This window comes from Corvus brachyrhynchos, unplaced genomic scaffold (genome assembly GCF_000691975.1).
Source record: "Corvus brachyrhynchos isolate BGI_N302 unplaced genomic scaffold, ASM69197v1 scaffold9, whole genome shotgun sequence".
In the NCBI taxonomy this organism is placed as follows: Eukaryota; Metazoa; Chordata; class Aves; order Passeriformes; family Corvidae; genus Corvus; species Corvus brachyrhynchos.
The window spans coordinates 1,469,807-1,488,554 of NW_008240037.1; the positions used below are offsets into that span (position 1 = coordinate 1,469,807).

Below are 18,748 nucleotides of genomic sequence, written 5' to 3' on the forward strand. Positions count from 1 at the left end.
TGCCCTTCTGTTTTTTTCAAACTCTCCACTCTCTGTCTATTAGTACTACATGTATATGGTATAATTTCTGACATACTCAAGCTTCCTCAGTCATTCCTCATTTGCACACACCATTATACAATATACAGCTTTGTATGCCTTCTCCACTTTTACCTATATATCTTTCCTGAATGCTGATTTTTTTTTTTTTTTAAATGTACAAATAACATCAGGGAAGACATTTTTAGCCCCCATTCACAGTATGGATCTTGTCCGCCAGTAACCATATCCTCTCCTATTTGTTTTCCTTTGCTAAATTTGTCCTCCTTCTAAAAATTTGTTGTCTGTTCAGTGTATCCTTACCCTGATGCACTGCAATTGAGCCCACGTGTCTTTGTTCTCTGTGATATGTTAGACTAACTCAATTACTCCTTGGTTAGCACTGAAAAGTGAATTCCCACTTCAAACTTAATTTTACATTCACATTCCAAGTCCATAGATAAAGGAATTTTGACTTAAGATATAAAGGTTATCTTTCTAGATGAGTGATTTTTTTCTGTCAAAGTAGAGGTCAGGGGAAGTAATGAAGTATGACAGATGCACACATAGGCATACACAGAATGAAAACATGTTTCTAATGCTGATGAGTTGTGTTTTCTCCCATTTTCCTATCAGTTTGCAACACCACATACTCACCAAAGCACCAACAAGCTAAAGCGATAAATTATGGTTCACTGAACTCGTCTAGCTGAGATCTAGTGCAGATAGGAAGGATGAAATAGTCTTATTTTAAAAGTTAATATTTTAAACAGTTGTATTAGCAAGGTCATCAGGAGCTGACAAACTAATCTGGGTTCCTTGGGAATTACAGCAGCAAAAATAGATTTGGTAAATGCTCCATTTTGGTTTCCTACAAAAGCCTGGGGAAAAGTAATGGTACGACACATCTCCCCAAACTCTGGGTCTGCTCAGCTTGTTTACACGGACATGCACATGTGCAGTTCCACACACAGTTCCACACACACTCGTGGACATGGCTTGCCTTTCCACACACACACGTACACACATAGCTGGGCACACCTCAGGCTTCTGCTCCTGCATATGTTAGGTGGCAGGCTGAGAGGCGGTGGAGTAAGTAAGGTGCCTGAGGAAGGATATGGAAGATTTTTCCTCCTTCCTGTGGGCCTCTTGAAGTCTACATGAGGAAATCTATAAAAAGCTTCAGAACTTTCCAGTTCCCTCCTCCCATAATCAGTTTTTAGAGGACTCAAACATCAGCCCATGGGAGACTCTCCACAGTTTGACATGATTCCCAGCTGCCTTATTACTCCTTAATTGATCTACCTGAGCCAGTTTTGACTTGTAATCAGACAAATTTCCCCAGGGAGAAACAGTTAATCTGTGCAGTGTCTAATACAGGAGCTATTTCTGAAGGAGCTCATAGTCTCCAAAGGTAACTCACATGTGACAAAGTCTTGTTTATCTGAATTACTGAAATTTCTTTCTAAGAAATTCTATGCCAAATGCTTCAGTCACCCAGGCGGTGCAGATATAATTATGGGAATAATTTTCAAAAAAAATCTGTTTAAGAGCAAACATGCACAAGTTTGCCTTTAAAACAGTCATGGTGGGAAGTCTTCAAAAGGTTCAGAGGCTCAGTTTGAAAGTGCCCAATAACCTATGTGGTCTGGAGGAATCACAACATTACTTCTTTCCATATTTTGAGTAGTTTAGTTTGCAGTAAACTAAGTTTAGTACCACCAATTTTCCTGATATTTTTACCCTAGACAAATCCCTTTCAGTTTAGCTTCAGTGAGATTGCACAGGTGTAAATGAGAAGAGAATTCAGCTTCAAATCCTAAAATATTCCAATGTCTTTTTAAAGCAATATGTGAACAAGCTATTAATTCCTAAAACTTTCAAAGGTGTGCCCTAGGTTTCTTTCTTAGAGAAAGGAATACAAATTAGTAAACTTAACTTCAGGAATACCACAAGATTCTAGGAAACTTTACCTCTTCTCTCATGAGGTAGTTATGTTTTCCAAAAGAATGTCTCAGTCATATCAATTTTCTATTCATTTTTGTTGGTTGAGTGACTTCACATTTGCTATTAAATTTTCATTTCTTTACAAGGATTTACAACATAAATATCTCGTAGCAAAATTTAGATGCAGAAGGTAGTCCTATATTAAAAATAAATACAGTAATGTTTCACAATAAGTCAAAATTATCAGACCTTCTTCTGGTATGTTAGAAGGAAAAGCGACATTATGTACATGAATTTAAAGAAAATATTTTTCCTCTTAAAATCTTGTGTGATCCATGAACTATATAAAAGGCAATTCAGAGACTGTGAATGAGGCTATACATACTGCACATCTCTGGTTTCTGTTAACATCACAAACAACTTGAGCTTTGCTCTTGTGGTTACCATGAAATTACCAGAGCCCTTCAATATATTTACCTACTGTATGTTTTATACACACATACACATGCACACACACCCTTCCTGATAGAAAAAGAAATAGGATTTCATAGCTGTGACAAGAACATAACTGGAGAGTTATGGTTGTTAACACGGTTACGATATAATTTCCTAAGCACGTGACCTTCTGTTAGACACTGCAGAAGAAAACGAGCTGAGGTAATTGCTCATTCCGCTTGGTGTCACTGCTTTTTTCTGTTAAGCCTGAGCTTCAGCCTTTTTATGCAGGCCCTGGAGAAATCACACAAACTCAAATGTCAAAATTTTCTGGGAGTTTTACTATCACTTCCCTAGCTTTGGTTCTCCCATCACCAAATCTCTTGACTCATTGCAGTCACCTGCCTGTCCGGACTAGAGTCTGTCTCCAGCAGACACACGTGTGAGCACTTCTATTTGAGTGCGTTTTAGTGCTTCACATGAGAAACAAAATTCTAATCTCTTTTAAGATCTCTAGCTATTAAGAGATTTTATTATTATATTATGCAATAAATGTTATATATGTTGAATGCTATTATAATTACTCAAGTAATTAATTAGGAACTACACATTTACTCTGTTTTCAGGGTATTCTTATTCACTGCATGGGAAACAAGAGTGGCACTAACTGAACAGTTAAGAATTTATGCAATTATAAAAAACATGTGAGTGTCAGACTGATTTGCTAAACTTTTGTCACTCCTCTCCTTGTGTGAAACAACAGTCCTCGCACTGCCAGAAAATATCAAATCTGTGCAAGCACAAGGAGCTGCTTCAGGCAGATTAAATGCAATAGCTGTTAAACTTCTCAAAACTGCTAGTTCACAGCTCGTATCTGTTGGTCATTCCTAGTCCATCACTATGATTAGTTTGGTTTGTCACTTTCTGCTTTTTTTTTTCTGGATGTCTGTTTAGAACATCCAAAATACAGGTAGAAATTTGCCTGTTTTTCCCAAGTTTGTAGATTCTCAGAATAATTTAAACTGAAAAGAGCCTCTGGGATTATTTTTCCAAACCCTTGCTCACAGCTACTCTTAAATTTAGATAAGGTTACTCAAGCCCCATTCGGCGATGTTTTGAGTCACTCCAGCTACAGGGGTTCTTTAATTTCTATGGGCAACTTGTCCCAAAGCTTCACCACTCTCATTGCATTTTTACATTTATATCTAGACAGAACACTTCTCAGTGTAATTTGTGAACATTTTGTAGGAGCTGTTGGACCAACTGCACATGTGAAGATCACCTGTACTGTATTGGGCTCAGGTACATATGAGAGAGATGCAGTACACAATTTTTAGATATAAATAAAACGCTACCTGGCCCCTGGTAGTGAGATGCTTAAAATATGCTCAAAAATATGTGATAGACCCCTTCAGTCCACATTTGGGCTTACAGATGGTGAACAAAATAAAAATCTGATCATTAGATTTCACACTAAAGTTTGCTAAGCTTCAAAATAATGAGGATTTGAAAAGTCATCAAGCTTTCATTCTTGTATGGGGTGTTTTGTAAACTGTAAATTCTTCCTACTGCAATCTTGGAGCCAGTTACAATAAGGGTTAGTTATATTTCAACTCTATGATACAGTTAAAGGCAAAATTTCATGCTTTGAAAAATACTATTCAAAAATTTGTGTATCTCAGAAAAAAAAATTAATTTGCCTTATAATTAAGCCCCAGTAAAGTCACTCACACACTTAAAGAAATATGTTTCACAAAAAAAGAGATAGAACAACAAACTGAATGTTGAGACTGTGAAAAGGACCACATACAGTGGTGGTTTATTACCAAGAAAAAATAAAAGTGCAGTGCATAAGCTACTTTGTGTAGAACAGACACCACCCAGAAAGATTAGAAGTGTCACTCTTGTTGGAAGATCAGGCACAGCAAGGCAAGTGAGCACACATGCAGCAAGACACACACCATCCAGGTGGTGGCTCAGCCTGAGCTCCATGCTGTCACAGCTAGACAGCATGAGTGTGTGATAAAACTCCTTTGAAGCTAGCTCAGATATGTCTGCCACATCTATTCCTGCTTAATCAGTGTACCCATAGCCTTAATGAACTATTGTGATTAACTGTCATTTTTATGTCTACTACAGTTAAAAGAAATTTTCAGTCATATAACATGTGGTGTCTAATATATTCCATATGAACCTTTAATTGGAGCATGTAACTTTGATTATTGCTAATGAGGATTAGCCATATGTACTAAAGCTAGAGCAAACTATAATGATGATCCAAGGACTTAGTACTTAACACATGTATGCTGATACTACTTCTACACTCTTTGCCAACACATCATGTGATGCCATGCTGTTCAACATATTAATTTAATTTATCATTCTGGTGGATGGAATGCAAACTTCAGCATCTTCCTTCTATTTCTGAGATTTCAACATTTTCCTTTCTTTCTATACCTTCTATATCACTCCTGTTCCCATACTTTCGAAAAGCTTTTGTCGTCTTAAGATTCCCACCTGCACTAGACTGGGTTTTTTTAACTAAAACAAAAAAATTAAATTCTATCCTATCCAACTCTTGCCTGCAGTTTCAACAAAATTTTAAAAAACCCAAACATTTTACATGTGATACTAAGAGGGAAAGTAGAATGGTGTGACAAAATGAATCCTTTTAAAAGAACTTAGAAGAAAAATTACAATAAATGAACATGATTCAAAGAACAAGTAAGAAGGAGGAAAGATGCAAAATGAGGAAAGATGCAAAGTAAGGAAAGAGCCTAGGTGGGAGAAAAATGTTGCCCTTTTTTATCTGCTTTTCAGTGATACAATTTAATGTTTATTTACATACTGATGCACTTATTTATAAAGATAACATCTTCATAAACTTGATTCATACAGGGAAAGCTGCAAGTCTGTGTGATAATAGTATAGTCTCTTGTGTGCAGAAATAAGGAGGGGTTATATGAAATTTTGTCTCAGGTTTTCTTGCTACTTCTCCTAGGTAAGCATTGAATCTGATGAGATCGAGTGCCCTTTGTAACAGTAGCCTTCCTACTAACATAGGGTGGCAGAAGAAGTCAAATAAAGACCAATAAGGTAAGAGAAGAACAAAGCTAAAGAGGCTTTTTATTGTTCCTCTTTCATCATATCATTTATAGATCCATGTAAGATAACTACAGATGACTGCAGCTGAACCACATATGAGATTAAAAAAACTTTTAGAGATCATCATACCTGTTTTACACCTTATGTTTCAGGAATAAAAAATTTAATTGACCAGGTTTTTGACAGCTTTAAAGGGAACCCATGTCTGGCATAGAAGTCCGTTTGGTTAAGTTTCCTAAACACAAATGTCTAATACTTATCTGACCACGGTTGCCTACAATGAAGGATGGACTGTCCATTTAAATCCTGTTCATCAACACTTCAACAGTGTCTCAGATATCCTGAGACATCTTTAATGACACTCGATACTGTATTTAGGTGACCAAATTAAGTATGGCTTGTTTACTAACATTCACTCAGGTGAAATGAAGTAAACTTCCCCATGAAGTGAATCTGCATTCATTTCCCCACTGATGTTAAGATGCTCCATCTTCACTTTCACATCATCAGTAGGATATTGCTATAAGTTAAACTGCATAGGATGTGTTTTCCTGAGTGCACTTAAGATGACTTAGACCACAATGTGTTGTATCTGCAAGAGAAGCTTGAAGTTCAAATACTGAAATTAATGAAACGGAAATCTTTCACTAAAATGAATGAAAAACACTGTGCATAACATTTTCCAAGAAAAATCTGATTTTCAGCATAATATTGTTAAAGCCTTGAAAAAAACATGTAAGTAACACTTAGTTGTGCTGGACTATTGTACAAACTGCACTCCTTTGTAATCCAGCTTGTGACAGTGTAATTAATGGAAAATATATGCGTGCAGAATTTGTCCAGTTTAGGAGATATTCAACTTCTTGGCAGGTAGGTGAGCAATTTTTTTGAAGAAAAAAAGAAACATCTAAAGTCAATACACTATAAAAATAATTAAGGTTAGACTGAAAGAGCAGATCAAAGAACTATGATCTACCAAAAAAACCCTAAACTGTTATTATTGTGAAGATAAAGATGTGGAATTTAATAGCAAAATTAGACTGGATTGTAGAGACAGGTGTTGGACCAGACCATCTCCAGAGGTCACTTGCAATCTCTACCTTTCTCTGATTCAGAGCCAGCCTTCTGTCTGAAATGAGTTGAAAGAATAATTTTCTCACAGGAAAAAATTTTCATGTTTACATAGTCACACAATGCATAGCAGCATTTTGTTCTTAATTTGTATTTGATTAAGATAATTGGTGAAGAGACTAAGCAGAAGTCTCCACATCACCCTCTGTTAGCTGCAAGAGACTGATGCTTCTGCTGGAAAGCAACCGAGATGTGTTTTCTCAACATATCCGTGTCTGGACTCAAAACAGAAAATCTGCAGGCTGCAAATCCTTATAATGCACACCAGAAATTCACATTTGTTCCTGCTCTTTCTGCCATACAGCTGTAAACATCTCGGCTTGATTTCATCCTTTTCCAATATTCAACCTATTTTTTTTCCAGCAACAGGGAGTCTGTTTTTCCCCTTGTTGATTCTTAAACAAGCTTCAGTGATCTGTGTTCCACAATCCCCAAGAAAAACTATTTACTTAAAAGTATGGCAAAGCTTGCCTCATATTTGCTTATTTCTTTGTCACGAGAGAAGTGATTGTACACAAGTAGTGGTGCAGGAATAGGAGCAAAGAAAAAAAGGATATTTGTTTCCTTTTCTTACATTATCTACAAAGAAATAATGGAATTGTTTGGGAAATCAATTTATAACATTAGAACAAAACATGCAGATAACAATTTTAAATACCTTTTCTGCTGAATTGTGGGGTAGAATGATAAATTTATATCAAGTCAGGCACTGTATATTTATTTTCCATAAGTGAGGCACTTAGAAAAGGATATCTAGTTCAAAAGATTTGAATGATGTTAGTGGTCATTGTGTTTTTAAAACAGATTTTCATTGTCTCAGGCATTCCCACTGGAAGTGTTATATACATGATAGGGATGTGGTTTTACTGAAGGTGAGGATTTAAGAATGTGAAAACTATGAAGAATTACCCCCAGGTTAGCAAAAACATGAATTTTTATTAAATGTCCTGTGCTAATTACGTGGATAGCCACTCATATTCCAGTGTACAGAAAAGTAGCCAACTTCTTCTCTAAGGAGTGGGCTAACTTGTTTTTATCATGTAGCCAAGTTATACATGCAAGCACTCAGCTGAAATAGCCAATGTAAAGTGCACTCACACCTTCATTTAGCTCCTTGTTCCTGTTCTTGAAGTACAGAACAGTACAACGCAGCTTTCTCATGCGGGCGACCAGACTCAGTTACACACTTGTGCCTCTCTGTTTGCCTGCAGTCTGTTAGTCTGTGGTTGTAGGGGAGCACATTGTATTACTGTTTGTGAATGGGTACACATTTTGTATTTCTACACATTTTAGAGATGCTTGATCTAAGATTATGGGACCAGCATTTGTATTTCAATCTTCTGTTTTTAAGAATCTATTAATTAATGATGGAAACATTTGTCAGGCTGAAACTTAGTTGTGTCATCTGTCTAGGAGATTTTTTTTTGACAAAAATGTAAACAGAAATGCAGTGAATTAATCTTTTTAACAATCTGAAAGGACAGAATAGATATTTTATTGCATTTAGAATTTTATAGATCATATTATCATATAATTTAAAAATATGGGATTTTTTGAAAAACATTAATTTTAGAACAATCATTTTAAGTGCTTGCCAATTACTTGTATTATTCCATTATCTTATACTAATGAAACTTTGGTCAGTTGGGAAAATTTGTAGATGGAATCCTACTAAAAATACAAGGTGACCTTGCAGACACAAAATTTAGTCTAGAAATCCCAAAGTTTCTGCACTGTTCCTTGTATCATTTGTTGTTATGCTATAAGTAAGTCAGAAAGACCTTCAAAAGAGAACTGAACACCTTGAGTGAGATCTGTGAGTGAATGTGCATCTATGTCCTTGTGAATCTACCTGGGACTACCTAAGGTTGTGTCCACCTGCTTAAACACAGAGTCTGTCATGCAGTGGTTGCTAATGCAGTTGGGTTATTGACCTGTTACATTATAAAATAAAACTAGACAGACTTACAAGTGCCACCACAGCTGAGATGGTTGTGTCCATGTTCTGAGCTGCTGGAACACAAGCCAGCTCTGTCCCAGGCACCAAACCTAGTAACGTGCAACCTCTTCAGAGGTAAAGCACGTTAAGCTGAGTAGAGGACACATGAACCAAAGACCCCTGGTTCATAGCTAATCATTAAGAATCATTAAGGTTGGAAAAGGCCTCCAAGATCACTAGGTCCAACTAAAGCATAGCACTAATTGTCATTTACAGTCATTTCTTGAACACTTCCAGGGATGGTGACTCCACCACTCCAATGCTTAACCACTGTTGCAGTGAAAAATTTCTTCTGGTGTCTGACCTGAACCTCCCCTGGCTCAGCTTGAGGTTATGTCCTCCTGACCTGTCACTTGTTCCCTGGGAGAAGAGACCAAGGCCCATCTTGCTACAGTCTCCTTCCAGGTAGTTTAGGACCGTGATAAGGTCTCTCCTGAGCCTCCTTTTCTCCAGGCAAAACAACTCCAGCTCTCTCAGCTGTTCCTCGTAGGACTTGTACTCCAGATCTTTCCCCAGCTGTGTTTGCCTTCTCTGAACACACTTCAGCCCTTCAATGTCTTTCTTGTAGTGAGGGGCCCACAACTGGATACAGGATTTGAGGTGCAGCCTCACCAGTGCCCAGTACAGGGGTGTAATCACTGCCCTGGTCCTGCTGGCCACACTAGTGCTGATACTGGCCAGGATGCCATTGGGCATCTTGGCCACCTGGGCACTTGCTGGCTCGTGTTGTGCTGCTGTCAACCAGCACCCACAGGCCCTTCTCTGCTGGGTCAATTTCCAGCCACTCTTCCCCAACGCTGAGGACCTCTCCATTCAGCCAATTTAGAGCATGACCAAAGCAAGCTCACATAGAATAGGAGTATATTCTTAAGGCTGACAGAGACCCCGCTACTTAATGAAGCTGAAGAGCACCAGAACACCAGTAGTGAAGGGAACCATGCAAAATTTTTTGCTTTGTATGGTGTTTTATTTTTATTAATTATGTGGTAAAAGCAATGTGAAGCCAGAGACATGAAAAACAATGGCTTCAGAATAAAAGTATTCAATGTGCTAAAACAAGCAAGCAGACAAAAGCAGAGAGTGAGGCAAAGCAGTAAACCAAAGGACTGGAGAACAGAGACAGAAGATTACAATCTTACTATGCTGTATACCTTACTACATACTAACAGGGAACTGAAACAGGAAAAAAAATACAGATTAAACTAACTACAACTGTCTGAGAGAGCTGTTCTTTCCCTCTGCCTCTCTCCCCCCAGCAATATACATTAAATTATGATTCTACATGGCTTTATTACGGTTTTTGAGGTCCATAAAGAAATGGTGCATGTTTAACACATCAGAAGGAAGCTGTCTAGAGATCATATAGTTTATACTCATATTAGCAAAGCATACAAAACCAGAGTTGTTAAGACAGCTGCCAAATGTAGACCCAAAGTACTGCTTGGTCTTTACCATACCTGAGGGTAGCTGTCAGTCCTTGGAAGAACAGATATATCATAGGTGGCAGCAAAGTGGCTCTTAGCTTGCTGGATCTGACCATAGCGTTCTCTTTTCCTCCATTTTGCTCTTCGATTCTGGAACCAAACCTGTAGTATACAAGGAAACAGTCATCAGGGTAAACTAAATTATATACTGTGCAAAGAGTTTTAGGGAAAAAAACCCAAGAGATTTTGGACAGTGGCATTGAAAATTTCTCTTTATCTACAAAAGAGAAATGCTCCACCTGAAAATTAATTTCTTACAGTTTCAATATGGTCAATGTCTGACCTGCTTAAGTTATTGCTAGCTATTTTAACAATACATATTGCTTCCTTTCTATTATCTCAAAAAACAGACAAAACAAAACAAATAAACAAAAAAACAACCTGAGAAATATCAGTCTGCAGCAAGTAAAGTTGTAAAGAAACATTCTCTTAAATTCCCATTCCCACTGACTTCCTAGGACTACCCATAATCTGCCTCCTAGAGGTGTCCATAATCTTTATCAAGTGCAGCAATAAAAGGCAGGAAAAACTGGCACAAGGACAGTACTCTACACAGCAGGAAAGGTTCCTATAAGGAAGGCTAAAAAGCCAGGAAGATAATAAAAAGTCATCATGTCACAGAGTTTTTGGAACTATTGTGGGTTTTTTTTCACATTGTTGTTAGGTGATATCTGCTTCTTATAATGGAAAACAAAATAATGGAACTTTATGAAATAATTTAGATTTTATGCTTAAATTTCTTCATACCCCCTGGACTGTTCTGTAATATTTTGAGTGTCAAGAATTATATAAAAAACCTATTATATGGCCATTTCTTTCTGTTACTGATAACTGTAATTGTCCCATGGTCTTAATAATTTTTTTCTTTCAGACAGTTTATTTTGGACTGGTTAAGAATTATCCTGATTAATTAAGGTGATTGCTAAGAAAAGTAACACTGTATAAGAGTAATATCTGACTTATCTTTATTGTTCTGATGTAAGCAAGCTCACTGAGACTTTTCTAAGAAGTCACACTACTAACAGAACCTTTTTTTTTAAGGGAAACCATGGCATTGGTTAGTCTTCCTGCTAAATTGATCATTAATTCATTTTGATATATACATAAATGAATAGTGGTTTTTTTGTATAGACACTTCCTATATTTTGAGGGATATTTTCTGATTCCATATTGTGGGACATTTAAAATAACACTGTTTGGTTTAAAATTCCATTCTTGAATTAATCTTTGGAGAACACAACTGTCTTTTGATACTGCATAAGCAACCAGGGAATAATTTTGCTCATTTTGATTCCCAAGCACTTGTTGCAGATTTAGTATGTGCAATATTTTAAAATGTATTCAGCAATCAAAGCAAGGCTCATGCATATAACTCCTGAGTGTATATTGTTAGGGACCTTGGTGGTAAATTTGTGTTATTTATGATGCCTGAGGTTCAGCAAAAAGAAAAGGGATGGCAAAAAAAAAAAATCTCCTATCTCCACAGGAGGCATCAAGGACACGATAAGGAAATTTAGTCATGAAGCTCTTTCCTTGAAAAAAGACCTTGACAATCTCCTTAAAATGGGTGCCAATTACTGGACTGGCATGCATCAGGAAAGAGAACAACTCAGATAAATTAGGTTCAGGTTGGCTCTCTCTGCATGTGTGCAGGACAAATATTAAATTGGATGTTGATGAAATGGTGGTGAAGGGAACTGTGGGTAAGGTATCCAGCTGATCACTCTGCTACACTAAATCAAACAATTTGCTTGAATTCATAGAACTAAATGAGAAAAAGCACATATTTTTTTCCTTTGACAATCCCCCAAAATGTTTCTGTTTACACCATTTTACTAGAAACTTACTCTTGGCAGAGATAAAGTAACCATTTGCCTCCACAAAGCAATGTAGAAATCTGCTGCTTGTTATCCTTGAATTGCCAGATGCTTGCCTTTAATGACGTAAGGCCTTGCAAATTGCTTCATCTTGTGATGGAATACTCTCTCTACTCTGGACAGAAATGATCAACATGTCCTTTCATATTTAGCATACGAGAAATGCAAAGATTGGTTATCTTTTAAGAAAGGGAAGAACATGTCTAAATAAACTAGAAGTAGATACTCTGTGAAAGCCTGATATAAACTTATATATTCTTCACTTACTGTCTTCTTTTTAATACTCTTACCATATGAAGCTTCTAAATCTTAGGAAAATAAATGTGATAAGAAGTCAGTTGACACACTTTAGTTCAATTTTCCCCTCCCTGTTCTCGCTATTAATTTGTTCTTGAAGTACTTCTCTGTATTCCAGAATTACGCATTTTTTAGAACAGTGTTTTAACGTTATGCTACCTTCTTTTCTTCAAGACTAAAACCCAATGAATGGAAGTCATACTTGGAAAGCTGTACCAAATTCAAAAGGAGAGGGATTGTGCAGAGCCTGAAGAGTTAAAAGCCACTGAAACAAATTCCATCGGCATTGCTGATATCGCATCGATGTAACTGAACACACAGCCTTGGACTCTATTTTCTGATGACAACAGTGAATATGATGTCTGGTTGAATAGACATGAAAAGAACACTTCTTTATAAAACTAATTAGCTGACTTTGTTTCTGAAAGTGTTTCTTATTTAATTTAAGTTTGTATGCATGTGCACTGACGCCTATTTCTCTATATGCATGTGTGAGTATGTGTTTAATTACAAGTTGTGAAGTTGTTATCATATTCAAGTCACTAAATTTAAAAAATTAATCCCAGTCTATAAGAATCAACAGGACTGCAATTCTCTAAATTGAAATAATGATTATTACCAGAACAGTGAAGATACCTAAAATTAAGATAAACTTGCAAAATGTGGCTCACACCCTTTTCTAACAGAAGACCTCTAAACAAGGGAAAGGTTGCATTTCCTGGATATTTAGCTTCTTTTCTCACCACTGCACACCAAAATCCATAAATACTATTGAGATTACTATATGAGCACATACTGAATGAATCATATTTGTATGCAGTTACGATACTCAAATAATGTACTAAGTGGTCAACACTATGTTTGTTTCCAAAAACTAGAACAACGTTATTCATCAGTTATGAAAGTTTAACAACCAGCAATTGTACCTCCTAATTTTGTGATTTCTGAGATCATTCCACAGAGAAAAGGTGGAAGGATTCTGTCCTTCTTTTTATACAGGCACAAACACACACAGAGATCTAAATAAGTATGGGCATATAGATATATAGATATATAGATATACAGATATTTATGCACATTTATGTATGTGCAGTTTCACTGCACACTCTTTGGATAGAAACAAGGAATTTGGTTACTTTTTAGACCGTACTTTTCATGCCATAACACACACACAATCCTCTGCATCTGAGTTCTGCATTGTCATCAGTCTGAACTACATGCAACGAGTCTTTAGTGGGATCTTTGCACGTAACACTTTATGTTTTCATTGCCTGGAATTCTACAAGAGATCAAGAAAGCTTTTCTAATGATGTTGTTTTCTCATCCCTTAAACAACTGTTCAGAACTGCAACACAAGCTATTTTAAAAAATAACATTTTAGCACTGCAGCATAACAGCTCATATCCATAAAGAAAAGAAGCAAAACGAGCTGTTTACTTTAGCTTTACAGGCTTTTGTACAATCCCCAAGAGTATAATTTACTCATTCCTACAATTCACAATTTGTTGTAGAAATGCTGAAGTTTGGTTCTTACCTGGACTCTGGCCTCAGTGAGCTCTGTTCTTAGAGCTAGCTGTTCTCTTACATAGACATCAGGGTAGTGAGTTTTCTGGAATACTTTCTCCAGTTCCTCCAGCTGCAAACTGGTGAAAGTTGTTCTGTGTCTCCTCTTCTTACTGCTGGAGACATTGCTGTCACACTTATCACCAAGTTCATCCAGGTCTCCCTTCTCCTGCAGCCCTTTCACTGGAGACATCCTGAGATTGTTGCAATTGTCCATGGACCTGCTCAGCTCTGTGTGAAGAGGCTGACCTTCCACTTTAGTAATCCCGTAGTTCACTGCATACAAGGTGGGTTAACAGCTGGTTAATAAATGATCAAGGGGGAAGGGGAGGTGTTTAGATTCAGGAGTTCATATAAAACAGTTTCACAAGGAACAAGATTCTGTCTTGGCTGTGTTGTTTCTATATGAGATCATGGAAGAGGAATCTGTAATATTAACTACTGATAGAATAAAAGTGCTAAATCACACTGAATTCTAAATGAGAATTATATCTGAAAATATCATCTGAAAACTTACAGAGTAAGGAGACTGTGCAAGAGACTTGGATATTTTCACTCTGCCACTACTGCCACTAAAGTAGTTAACAATCCATGAAATCAGCATCAGCTAGAGTTATACAGATAAGGAATCGTAGCCCAAAACAGATTTTCATAGAAGAGGCACAAAGCTATTGACAAACGTGCCTTTAAACTTGAAAGCAAATGCAAAAACTTCTATTTCTATGAAAATACAAACTAACAAAGAAGTAAACTAAATAGCTGTAAACTGACAAATCAATAAGCAAATGAAATCAAAAATTGAATTCACTTTAAAAACTCAATAAATTCCATATACCTTCTTTTGGATTTGTGAGGTGGAATTGTTTCCAATTAGGTTTGTTATGGTTACAAAATACAGGGCATTTCTGCAAAATGTTAACTTATTAAAAGAGATCGTTTCATATACTTTGTATAAGGATTGCAGGAACTATTTGTCTTTAGTTGTAGAGATAAGAAATGTTCTGCAGTAGCTTCTTAATAGGAAATGAAAACATTTCTTACTTTTCAGTATTTTTTACTTATCACACATGACTGGAAAAGTAATGAGATAAGTTATGGAATTCAAAAAAACTTTTTTTCTTTTCTAAGAAAAAGGTAAAAAAATATTCAAACTCTATAGAAATTAAAATTTACAAAGATGCCACATAACATAAGAAGCTTGCTTTGAGATTTTCTCACATTCTCAGTAATTTCTTTCAATTTGAGCTGATTGTAATGAAACACAATTTTTAGATACCATCAACACATACATAGATAGGAAATGCCCCAAAGCCCTCAAGGCACACATTAAATTAGTTAATTAGGAAAGACTCCAATGTATAAATCAATTTTCTATAGGTTATTTTTTTTTAAATTACACTTGAAGAAATCTATCAATTTATCTTACAATTTTTTTCATAGTTTTTTATTTTTGAGAAAATAAAAAATTTTTCTCAGAAATATATATATAATTCAATGACTATATGAAGTCAAAAAAGTATGGTACTGTTAGTCTTCTTATTGCATATGATCTTAACTGTGTTTTCCAATTCCTCTAGGAAATTATTTTTTATTTTTTTTTCTACAGGGATTTTCATCATGTTGCAATAATGAGGAAAATTTAAAATGTTTTTAAAAGAAAATATTCCATATTCTCCTTGCCGGTAGGCTAGAAAATTTTAATACTTGATAGAAGGTTTAACACTATCTTTGGATGACCGACGTGGTTTTCGGAAGAATCATCTTTACGCATCATTTGGTAACACGGCAGAGAGAACCCCGCTACCGTCGCAGGACGATATCTGAAGGAACCGAAAATGACCAAGCGACCTTCCGTTCCCTGGATCGGCACCGGAGAGCCGGCCGTGTCCGGGGTTCCTCCGACACCGACACCCGGGGATGCTTTCTCCCGGGAGTTTGCTGGGTGAAAACGCCGCGGCTCGTAGCGGGAGCGAGGGTGGCCGGGGAATCTCCCGGGGTTTTGGTTTTTTTTTTTTTTAATAGTAGTCGTGGTAGTATTATAACAGTAATATTGTTACAGTTATTGTTATTTTACTACGACCTGACAGCCCCTCGCATGCCCACAGCCGAAGGCTGCACAGCTGCCTTTGGTCTCCCTGGGCGGGAGAATCTCTGCCCTCGCCCGTGTATCTCCAGGAGGAAGAATAACCCTGGGATGACGACTCACCGTTGTTGTCCTGGCAGGGTGATGTCCTCTCCAGCCTCACATGATGCTCAGCTCTTTGCAGAGGGTTGAAGGCCTGTACGCATTTGCTGCCTGACGTTTTGCTATAAAAGGACTCATTGTCCAAAGTTTCCATAACGTGCTCCAAACTGCCTCCTGCTCCCATGTAAAAGTCACTGTTCTTGCTCGGCTGGCTCTTCAGGGCAAACTTCTCGCTCAGAAAATCCATAATCATCTAAGGCTGCTTGAGAGCCTCTTCCCTAGACAGAGGCTGGACTGTGAGCAAGGGAGGGAGAGTGAGTGGATGGGAGGGAAGGAAGGAGGGAGGAAGAGGCGTTCAGTGCTTAGGGAGCTGTTTTGCCTCTGAGCCTTTGATTTGTCTTGTCTTGAAAGGGGAACCCGAAGTTGCTCTTATATCTTGAAGCTCAGCAGGACTTCTTGTGCAACCTCCCATTTCTAATGAATATGAAAATAACCAAGCAGTCTAACTCCACCCCAGGTCCCCCAAGACCTAATCCCAACACAGGAGGGAGTTCCAGGCCCGTTTTCGACAGACAGATCTGTTTCAGACAGACGCACACAAGCATTCGGGGAGGGTGAGGGGAGAAAGGGAGGGAGGGGAGGGAGGACAAATAAAAAGGACATTTCCCCTCTGCAACCTATTCTTATTTCTCCAGGGATCCTGGAAAGAGTAATCCCTCGCTTCCCTCCCTCTTCCCCCAGCTCCCTGAGAGGCTTAGAGCAACGTAATTTCAGGGGCACATACCCTCAAGTAAAGGATCTTCTTTAATCGATTTGACTGATACGTCGGTAGCTGCAGTCCTGTTCTCTGAAGCTGTAAAATTAAGAACCGGTGTTCCCTCTTTATTAAACTGCTCAGAAGTTTTGTCCTAGAGTTAAACAGAGAAAGAAATATTATAGGCAGTTGTTTGCGCAGAGGGAATGGAAACAGAGAAACTTAAAACTAGAACTCTCTCACAGCAGAAACTGGCCTAAAAGAGAATTTGCCTGCTATGAAACAGATCTTAACCAGTCTGCCTCTGTGTGTGTGTTTGGGGTTGAGGGGGGGTGTGTGTGTCTGTGCGAAGTGGTTAAAACGGACCTTTATTTTAAATCTCCTGAAATATTTCGGTTTTTTTAAAATACTGTTTCTAAATGAAAGTATTTTTTGAAAGTCTTAGGTAATAAAAAGAAAAATAAAAGAGCCATATATTCATGCATTCCTATGGATATTGGAAAAGCGGGTGGTTTTCACCCAAAGTGTGAGCTTTGAAGTGTTGAATTCCTTGGTCCCTTCGCACATTGATAAGATTTAAAACACAGGCGAGAAAGATAGTGGACTATTTCGAAAAGGCACGAATTAAGGAAAAGAGCTTCCGTGCTTCCTTGTGAAAGGAGTACTCGCTGAAGTAAAGCAAACCCGAGATAGCAATCTCTTCAGAAGAATATTTCAGCATCGTGTGCCCGCGCTTGTCTTTTCTACTGAGGCTATTTTAGAACCCGATTCGGCGGGCCCTTCCCCCGCTGGGGCGGGGAGGGGAGAAGAAGCGGGGCTTTAATGAGTGGCTGAAGTATCGGTGCAACACTGGCCAGCCGGGGCTGCGGAGCGGCTTAGAGACCTTTCCTGTGAACCCAGTCAAAGGTGAAGGGAAGGCCATTTCGGGTCCAGCATGTTTCCCGGCAAGCAGCTTCCCTTCCTTCTTCAGCTGGTCTCTAATCTGATCTTTTCCCGGAGAAAGGGGTAGCTGAGGGATGTTTTTTTCCAGCTACCACTGTCGAGTAGCTGTGGGCACCATCCGCCACGTGCACCATCTGCCCTTCCCTGTCATCTGTCAGGGCCGGGCTGCTACCCCCACATCTTCGTCCCTGTTCCCGGCGTTACCTGCCGCCATCACCGAGCTGGGGCTGCGGGAGGCGCGAAACTCCGTCGTGACTGAGCGCAGAGGTGGTGCTCGGGGGCTTGGGGTGCGACAGGTTTTTTTGTGGTATGGGGGTGTCTCTTTGGTGGGGAGTGAGAGGTGGAAGCGGTTTCCGTAAGCCCCCGAGAGAACAGGAATGGAAGGGGCGCAGAGTACGAGCGGTGGCCGCGGTGCGCGGCCAGGTGAGGTAGAGGCCAGCTGCCTGCCCCGGGAGAGAGGCTGGACCCTGCCCCAGGGGCCGCTCCACGGGCAGCTCCCGTCCCCGGATTTCACATGAAAAACGACACGTTTCCTCCTTGCACCTTCTGGAACAACGCCTGCTCCGGACCCGGGGAAATAGATCCTCTCCCTGCCCCCGCATCTCCGTGTGCTGGCACTTCGGCAGCGTGTTTATAACTGTGCGTTAAAAGCACTAAATGCCTTGGGGAAGGGAAAAAAAAGGGGGGGTGGGGGGGAGAGACAGAGAGTAACACACAGAGAGAGAGAGAGAGGGAGAGAGAGAGAGAGAGAGAGGGAAAAAATGGAGCTCTGGATGTCTTTTAAATGAAAGACACATGCAACATTTTTGCAGCTTGCAATCCACTTTTATCCCAATAAATGTCCCTCTTTAAAGACAACTATTAAACTCCAGGAAAGCCGAGGACAAGGAGCATCTCCTATGACCGTAAACCCCCCAAGAGCTGCCAGCAGCAGCAGGGCTATTTCTAGGGAGGCCGGAGGGAACGCGGGTGCTTGTCGCGGGGATGCGCGTGGCCCGCTGGCGGCGAGGA

The 18,748-nt window shown here is 38.8% G+C and overlaps 1 protein-coding gene across 1 annotated transcript in view; it reads right to left on the minus strand.

The window, feature by feature from the left end:
• Positions 1-16,607, minus strand: part of ALX1 (ALX homeobox 1) — a 26,861-nt gene extending 10,254 nt beyond the window's left edge. Inside the window, exons 1-3 of the mRNA XM_008641114.2 lie at positions 16,063-16,607; positions 13,828-14,132; positions 10,093-10,221 (exon numbers count right to left, since the gene is read on the minus strand). Coding sequence (XP_008639336.1) covers positions 10,093-10,221; positions 13,828-14,132; positions 16,063-16,294 — 666 coding nt within the window. The 5' untranslated portion in view covers positions 16,295-16,607. The remainder of the gene's footprint in view (positions 1-10,092; positions 10,222-13,827; positions 14,133-16,062) is intronic.
• Between the last annotated feature and the right edge of the window lie 2,141 nt (positions 16,608-18,748).